At 38.8% G+C, this 9,423-nt stretch overlaps 2 protein-coding genes across 2 annotated transcripts; one reads left to right on the top strand and one right to left on the bottom strand.

Moving 5' to 3' along the window:
• Positions 1–136: 136 nt before the first annotated feature.
• On the bottom strand, positions 137–1,504 carry LOC139447753 (uncharacterized). The gene is made up of 4 exons (XM_071229239.1): positions 1,431–1,504; positions 914–1,140; positions 628–737; positions 137–424 (listed from the first exon to the last, which is right to left on the bottom strand). The coding sequence occupies exons 1-4, from the start codon at positions 1,502–1,504 to the stop codon at positions 137–139; spliced, it is 699 nt and encodes a 232-aa protein (XP_071085340.1).
• A 2,770-nt stretch (positions 1,505–4,274) lies between these two features.
• On the top strand, positions 4,275–4,937 carry LOC139448972 (ankyrin repeat domain-containing protein 36B-like). Its single transcript, XM_071230472.1, has 2 exons — positions 4,275–4,661; positions 4,731–4,937. Exons 1-2 carry the CDS (start codon positions 4,275–4,277, stop codon positions 4,935–4,937), a joined length of 594 nt encoding a protein of 197 aa, XP_071086573.1.
• Positions 4,938–9,423: the final 4,486 nt, after the last annotated feature.

Below are 9,423 nucleotides of genomic sequence, written 5' to 3'. Positions count from 1 at the left end.
GACAAGCACAATAGTTTATCGTGTGTGAAACATAAAGACATAGGATATATGTAAACAATAAAATATCATTTCAACAGTTATCAAATATTTACAACATTTAATACATTGTCTTTAATACTGTTGATTCTGAAAATAATTAACTGTGATGTTGTATGTGCCCCCATATATATTGTTGAACATTCCCTGCACGGGATCTATACCCCTGGAGACATTGACTGTGTGGCTCTTTCCTCTGCTCAGAACTTGTCCTGGACATCTGTCTGGACACCATGGTGCTCACAGGATCTTGTATGGGGCTCACAGGACCTTGTGTGCATTTGGGTCTTTTTGCTTGTCCACCAATAATCTTAGATATGGTTCTGTGTTGGTTGCTGTTCACTGAACTGTAGTCATTTAGGCTTTGCACATTCTTGTGGCCAGATATCTGCAATCAATAAGCTTAATAGATAATACATTTTTATGAGATATGGGGTATGTCAATTTCATTCCTAAAATTTAGTTATAAGTATTTTCTTTGTATCACGTTGACAAAAAGAAGTTGCACAGATCTTTACAAGTTTTCAAACATGAAATTTGATTATTTAACTTTGAATATTCACTGATTTAGCATTTAGTGAAGCTCCTAACCTGCATCACTTGGTTGCTAGGAACATTAGCATCACACAACTTTTGGACAACATATTTTCTCGCACTATGGTTGGTCAACCTTTTGGCTTGTGGTCCTCCATCTGTCAAACCTGAATCATAATGGTTTATTGGAAAACTATATTACATTTGTTATATTAAATCTGCATTTAGTAATTAAGTCAAGTTATCATCACTGTAGTGTAAACATTATCATGTATTGATATGAACAATTTACATGTTCTCTTATGATATTGATATTTAGATCATATAGTTAAACATAAATTACCTGCTGCTTTCGCCATAGATTTCATGAAGGAACCCAACTTGTTGATCCCTACTGGCTGTCCCCTGAACCACTTCTTGGACTTATTCATGTCTGTACAAGTTGATATATAAAAGGGATGAGTTTCCTTCATGTAGTGTGTTGGCCTCAATTCTGAATACTTTTTGAACATCCTTACAGGACAACGTTCTGGGTTCTCCATGGTAGCCCACATTTTTGGCTCAACTTGTCTGTAAGACAAACACATGATAGATAGAAATAGTGAAAGTATCTTTCACATCATTGATGATCTATTTTACTGATTAATTAAAAAATTATTTGTGTAAGGTCGCTCATTATAATTCATAAGAGTTAAATTTCTATCATCCATAAAACATACCAGAAGATGATTTCAAATAACATTAAAATCAATTTTATTGAAGTATATTTTAAACAATTGAATATTTTGGTTTTGTTGCACATTAAGTTGTATTTATATAATATTCATACTCACAAATCATCACCAATTTATTTTCCTTACCTGATATTATTTGGATCTGCTCCACCTCTTGTTTTTTGTAGATCGCACACAGAAGGCGACATAATCGTCGCCATTACTGTCCTGCTTCAGTTTCAAATCGCCCCACTTCATATCATGGTGCTCCTGCACTCCTCTCATACCAAAGTATATGGTATTGTTAAACCATACGGTGTGCAGGAGCGCCTCCGGTGTGTGTGATCACAGTTGACCTGAAGAGAGAGGGAGACTTTATATCAGTAAAGAGAACACCTGCCAATTATACATTACCTACAGACCTTTTATAACATACATGTGAAGAGCACCACTTCGCTCGTTACAAAAGTTTACGGTTTTCATATGTTTTTTCATAGCTAAAGAACTAATTGTCACAGGATATTTGGATGTTAAGAGCTGAATAAATTTATCATAACATGGATTTACCTGATAAAACCTGTCAACTTCATCCTCTGTGAGGCAATCCGCTTTACGAGGTCTGTTTTCTCTCCCACTTCTTTTCAGTTCCATTTGTTTGGAGGCAATGACCATATTAAGCTGGGCGAACCCCTCGCTCCTAATGAGACAGTAGGCGTAATTGTGTTCCCTCAGATGTCGGTTGAATGATGATAACATTCCTGTAAGTAAAATGTCTATAAGAACTTGAAGATAAGCATGCTTCATACTTTTAGTAATAAGCAGACTGTTCTAAATAATAATTTGATATTAAGTGTATTATCCTAATGTAGAATAAACCAAAATTAAAATCATCATAACAATATATTTAAATTTAGATTTGTATAATTACTTTGAAATTTAAGACGTTCAAATATTATGTGTCATCTATTAAACTAACTGTAATCAGATTGTTCCTAATTTTGGAATATATACTATACATTGCTATCATAACGACAGTTAGTGAATGATGTGGATGTTTACCAAAATATTGAACTTCAATTTCTTTATCATGTTTGTTAACATCTGTGAATGTAAAAGTGAAAACTTGCCAATCTGAGGCCCATGTTTTTTTATAATATTGGATATTACTTTAATAATGTTTCTAAAGTGCGTAATTTTACCTTTAAGGGATGATGGTTCATAGTTTTCACCGTTACTTTTCCTGGCATCCATAAAAATCTTGCATAGGTGACTGTTAAGTCTGTGTGGAGAGATGGATTGAAGGGGTCTTGTTTCACCTCTATTTTTCTCTAACTACTTGGCAAGTGTTGTCATGTTGGAATTAGCTTTCTTGGCGGTGTTCTTATTTGCTTGTGCCTTGATGAATTGCTGTATTTCCTCCTGGCTACATGACATCCAGTTGTTGAACTCTTCATCAAACTCATCATCTGAACCATCTACAAATAAACAACATGAGATTTAATAACAGTTATTCATCGATTTATGTGTGTATATTTTATTGTATATATTTATACTTGTGGTAAGTCATGGTTAGGGACTCGGCAAGCCTCGTTCCTATGGCTAAGTTCTCGGCAAGCCTCGAACCCAACCAAAATAACAAATTTTTCAGAATTTCCAAAAACAAATTATATAATAATTTTACCTCTGAATGGAGAACTCTCTCTTGATCTTTTCTTTGACCCATTCCTTTCTTTCGCTCGTGAGTTTCTACCTAAAATAATAATATGAAATTAATTTTTCACTGTTCCCTATAAGAAATCAAAATAGTTAAGAAAAAATATAAATACATATATTACTTTCTTGAGTTTTCAGAGATCAAGGTACTTATAACTTAATACATTCGAGTTTAAATGTGGTAATGTTGTTGTTTTTTTAGTAAAAAAATGAGCTTCATAATTTTCCTGAAATTGTATGTTTCGATTATTGAAGTCTTCAAGGTTAAAAAAAAACCCAAATAAATATAGGCCCAAATAGATGAATTATATTGATCTGGATAAACTCTACCTGTTGTAAGGGGAGACAACTGCTGTGGTTGCAGTACACCCTGGTCGTGCGCTGTACGGTCCGGCAAAGTATGATCGTTTCCTTCATTAAAATGAAGTATTGCGTTAGATACAAATTATTTGAGTCTTTATTTTCTTGAAATATGAAGTTTATGTCTCTATTATTGTCAAATAACTATGAAATATGCTTTGGACGCTGGGTTACACAAACGATCGATCGGCTCCATATCAACACTTCGTTTATAAAGTGACATTGCTTATGTGTTTGATAGTTAATTTTTTAAAGCAATATGGTAGTTTATTAGTATTTTTACATAAATTAATTAAGTATTTCATTAGCTGTTTTATTAGCATTGAAAACGCCCAGTGAAGAATCTACCGGAATGGCTCACCTGGTCCCGTAATATCGAAGCGGTATTTTGCTTCGGTCACCGTCTTCCCATTCTGCGACTTAATCTCGTACATCGGGAAGCCGAAATTCTCAGATATCTCCGCATATCACAACCCTTCCTCCTCCACAAATTTTCACTTGATCACCAACTTTCGGTGATTGAAACCTCGTCACTACTGTGGGGCCTAATGTTTTGACAGCTGAGTATTTCCTGCACCAGACGACCTGGGGAACCCCGATTCGAAAACAGTGCCGGAATTTATTTTTAGACAGCCAATCAAAACACGATGACACAGCTCTCCACTCTCAGCCAGCCAATCAGATTGCGTAAATAAAAATAAACCACTACGAATAAACCACTGCTGGCGATTGGAGATCAAGCCCTGTTATGGGAGAAATAGTAATAATTAAATAAGTGGAGTAAGATTGAACACAGGGATAAAGGACCGGGAGGAGAATCTGACTGTGATGAAGGACAGGAAGGAGAGTCTGACTGTGATGAAGGACAGGGAGGAGAGTCTGACTGTGATCAAGGACAGGAAGGAGAGTCTGAGTGTGATGAAGGACAGGAAGGAGAGTCTGACTGTGATGAAGGACAGGAAGGAGATTCTGACTGTGATGAAGGACCGGGAGGAGAGTCTGACTGTGATGAAAGACCGGGAGGAGAGTCTGACTGTGATGAAGGACAGGAAGGAGAGTCTGACTGTGATGAAGGACAGGAAGGAGAGTCTGAGTGTGATGAAGGACCGGGAGGAGAGTCTGACTGTGATGAAGGACAGGAAGGAGAGTCTGACTGTGATGAAGGACAGGAAGGAGAGTCTGAGTGTGATGAAGGACAGGAAGGAGAGATTGACTGTGATGAAGGACCGGGAGGAGAGTCTGACTGTGATGAAGGACAGGAAGGAGAGTCTGACTGTGATGAAGGACAGGAAGGAGAGTCTGGCTGTGATGAAGGACAGGAAGGAGAGTCTGATCGTGATGAAGGACAGGAAGGAGAGTCTGACTGTGATGAAGGACAGGAAGGAGAGTCTAAGTGTGATGAAGGACAGGAAGGAGAGTCTGACTGTGATGAAGGACCGGGAGGAGAGTCTGACTGTGATGAAGGACCGGGAGGAGAGTCTGACTGTGATGAAGGACAGGAAGGAGAGTCTGACTGTGATGAAGGACAGGAAGGAGAGTCTGGGTGTGATGAAGGACAGGAAGGAGAGTCTGACTGGATGAAGGACAGGAAGGAGAGTCTGACTGTGATGAAGGACCGGGAGGAGAGTCTGACTGTGATGAAGGACAGGAAGGAGAGTCTGACTGTGATGAAGGACAGGAAGGAGAGTCTGAGTGTGATGAAGGACAGGAAGGAGAGTCTGACTGTGATGAAGGACAGGAAGGAGAGTCTGACTGTGATGAAGGACCGGGAGGAGAGTCTGACTGTGATGAAGGACAGGAAGGAGAGTCTGAGTGTGATGAAGGACAGGAAGGAGAGTCTGAGTGTGATGAAGGACAGGAAGGAGCGTCTGTTTAGTTTCGTTATTTAGATATATTTCGGTTTGCCAATATATATGAATATATAAATCATTTGCACTCCTTTCATCTGAAGTAAATTTAACTTCAATAAGCCAGTCTAAGTTTTTGATACTCTCAATATCTCTGCTTGTTTCAAACTTCGAAAGATTTTTTTTCTTTCTGCTTTCAAGTAATTGGTCTAATTCCATTATTCTATTTGAAAGGGACGCTAGCGATGACATTTTGGGTCAATGGTATCAAAGCCACTAACGTGACGTCCCTTCAAAGATGTCATTGCATACATGGCGTCATTATGTTGTTGTAACGTTACAAATGTTCAATGACGTTATCAACGACATTACGCGGCTAGACATGGGTTATCTTGTCTGGAGGCAGTGGCAAGATATGGGTTATCTGGCTGTGGACTCCTGATATGGACAGGATTTCGCTGTTGTCAGGGTGGCAAAAAATACCTATCAGGACAGATACATAGACTAATTGTGTTAACTGATAAAAGCTCAATAAACAATGTCTGAAATGGTTGTATATGAACAACCAAGTACAATATATGATTTAACCTACCAACTTGGATGCATCAGTTTACAATATACAGCATGGTTCATATACCACCACGTACATGCCAAGTACATTTTATTGTCACTGGTTATAATCTCGGGATCAGACAATCTGGTGACTGACATAAGCATTGATGTACGCGATTTGGATACGATGACATGCATCAGCCAAGTAGACAGATGCATACTTTCAGAATTTGGCCTGATTTAATTGGAGAATATTGACGTGGCTCGCGTGATAGTCCCTCAAAACTCCTAAATTGGGACCTAGAAAAAGAAAATTGTTTTCGCGGAAATTCGCGAATTATTTTCGAATTATAGACAATCCTTAATTAATCGCGGAGTATTCGCAAATTGTTCTGCAGAACACGATATCAAACTTATGCGTTGTGATTTACGTCTAACTACACATGCATTGTATATGTATAACTTAAACGTTGGCGCTGATTCATCTTGTCCTGTTTGTGCAAGAAAAGGATATCCAACTTACGAATGGTGGTCTAGTACTACGTATGTGCGTAAATCATGTCCAATCTGTGCTGTAGCAATATTTTAACGTTTGGAGTGAGTGAGTGAGTGAGTTGGGTTTAACGCCGCTTTTAACAGTATTCCAGTTATATCACGGGTGTCAGCTTAATGTGGGAGGAAATCCCGAAGTGAAGCAGGTCTCAGACGTTTACCACTTCGGTGAAACCCACGAGCACGGGTATGGTGCTGACAAACCTAGAAACATAATCGGGGTGAACCCAAAATCATAGGTTTCTGGCGTGCCCCAGGAACGCAACTCCGCACAGCGAATTGAGGCGCCTTAGACGACTGGGCTACCCGTGCCCCCTTAACGTTTCGGAAGACATTCATTCACAACATGGTATTTTCAGGTAACTTAACAAATAATGAAGAAAAGTTATATATCAGGGTATGTAAGCGACAATCGTATATCCCATAGTTATTACATAATCCACCTGTTATAGAATTTAGGACGGTTGATGCTTACCTGTCGGAGAAGAATTCAACGCACACAACTGTAAGCAAACAAAAATATGTCCCTTAGTATGAATGTGTGTGTACATGTTTTGGTGGCATAGGCGTTCAATTACAACTCCCTTGTCTGAGTCATGTTGTTATCAGTGCAGACAAAAAAATGTAGGACATGTTTGCTTGCTATCGCTACACGAACAGCGTTTATCAGGTTTGAAACGAGTTGACAAACAAATGCCCGGTCGTACATGCAGATCACATTGATTACTAGTGCGGGCGGTATGAGAGAGAGAGAGAAAAGCAGCAATGTGTCCCAATATATCATATGACTTCGCCGAAATAATTGTAAACAGTAATGAATGAAGTTTTGAATAAAATTAATAACATAGACAACAAACTTAAGTCCATTCATGACCAACTCGTGTTCTTCCGGGACAAGCCGAATACCGACTCGTGCCCCTCTCGTTGCCATTTTTGTCTTGCACCGGTTTCCTTCTTAGCGCAAACGGGCACACCTAAAACAATTGTCAACTCGTTGCGTAATGGTTCACACATTTTACCCAGATTTCCCACATTATTTCAGATGCAATTTAAAGCACATCGGACGTGCGGGATTATACAGTATGATTGAACACATTTAACTGTGTCGTGGGTATATTTTTAGATGCAAGACATGTAAATTTAAAAATTATTTCTGAGGGATTCTTTGACGAAGAACTTGAAATCATACGCGCATTCTGATTGGTTTGTCGTATTTTCGCGCATGACATTCATCGATAGGGGGACGAGTCTTCTTGCAGGTTACGGAAAAGGGCGAGTGGTGACGAATGTCCAGATATACAATGAACATTCTTTATAACAAGATAGTTTAATAGCGGAATTACCATGCGTACTTTGTCAAATCCCTCCCGCCAAACTTGTTTTAAAAAGTTGGATGGGAATCTAGTAATCAATTCATCATGTACGACAACCAAACTTAATAGAAACGGGGAAGAAATCATCACAAATGTACGACAAATATATTATGTAAAGTTTATAAGACATTATTTCTGCATTTATAACAAAAACAAATTTGTTCACTGATATCCTAATTAGTTCTGATTATTTATCTGTATATTTTGAACACGAGTAGTGAGTTAGTGAGTGAGTGAGTTGGGTTTAACGCCGCTTTTAACAGTATTCCAGTTATATCGCGGCGTGTCAGCTTAATGTGGGAGGAAAGCCCGAAGTGATGCAGGTCTCAGACGTTTACCACTTCGGTGAAACCCACGAGAACGGGTATGGTGCTGACAAACCTAGAAACATAATCAGGGCGAACCGGGATTCGAACCCACAATCATAGGTTTCTGGCGTGCCGAAGGGACGCAACTCTGCACAGCGAATCGCGGCGCCTTAGACGACTGGGCCACCCGTTCCCTCTGAACATGAGTAAATTATTTGATAAAATTTGTGTCTGCATGGCTGCATGCACAAAATAAAGTTAAATATTGAAATCTATTTTTAGCGTTTTATAACGATGTTTAACCGAGATACATGTTCCGTAAGATGTAGGGTAATGAAGTGTGGTTAGAAAGGTAATGAAGTAATAATTTTAGGGCTACGTTCTGGTGGACGTCCTGTTCAAAACACTGACATAAATAACGAAATAAATTATGCAACTACAAAGAAACAGAATAAATCTTCCGATTGACGCCAGTATCTAAGGACTTTGTTATATACTTAATGGAGTAATTTGTACTGGAAAATGGATATATTGTGAATTCCTCGCATGCGCCATTTTCTTTTTGTACGATAGAATGATGGGATGTTGCACGATGTTTTCGTTCGTTAATTCGCAAAATGTCAACGTATACATATACTTACTTATATTTAACAAATGTACTTTGCAAATCAGGAAAACTGACATAATTCAACGTTAATATGTGAAGGTTTGGAAGGCTGATTAGTCAATTCAAGAAAATCTCGTAAATCTGAGAATCTCGCACAGTCTCGCGTGAAACTGCCGCTCGGTCTCGCGCTAGTGATCGGTCTCCAGCTTGCCCTAAGGCCCGTCCCTCGGTACTCTGGTCTCTGGTCGAGTCTACTGTTATCGACGTCCAGCTGTACATAAGTGCTTGGCACTGAAATACGTTCGTGTCATAAATACTAAAATACATACTCAATCATTTTATCTTTAAGAATAAACATAAGTAACCTTACCAAAAATATAAATTTGGCCGTCCGTCTCTATGAGATACTAAACGCATCTGTTATAGTTCAATGTAACGGTTCATCAAGCTACATTCAACCAATGCGTTTCGAACATACAAGATACAGGAGTGAGTGAGTGACTATGGTTTTACGCCGCTTTTAGCAATATTCCAGCAATATCATGGCGGTGGACACCAGAAATGGGCTTCATACATTGTACCCATGTCGGGAATCAAACCCGGGTCTTCGGAGTGACGAGCGAACGCTTTAACCACTAGGCTACCGGACCGAGTGAATGAATGAATATTGTTTTACGCCGCTTCAGCATTTTTCTAGCTATTCACGGCGTGATAGTTGGAAAAGAACAACGAAAATACCCCATGGTTAGGACTTAAGGAAGCTCCGACACTGATGTCAGGTTTGATAGCCGTTGTCACCAAAACGCAAAAGAGAACAGTATTTAAAAA

Source organism: Haliotis cracherodii, unplaced genomic scaffold (genome assembly GCF_022045235.1).
Source record: "Haliotis cracherodii isolate W230 unplaced genomic scaffold, xgHalCrac1.p SCAF_7, whole genome shotgun sequence".
NCBI lineage: Eukaryota > Metazoa > Mollusca > Gastropoda > Lepetellida > Haliotidae > Haliotis > Haliotis cracherodii.
This window is presented reverse-complemented; position numbering and strand designations above follow the sequence as displayed.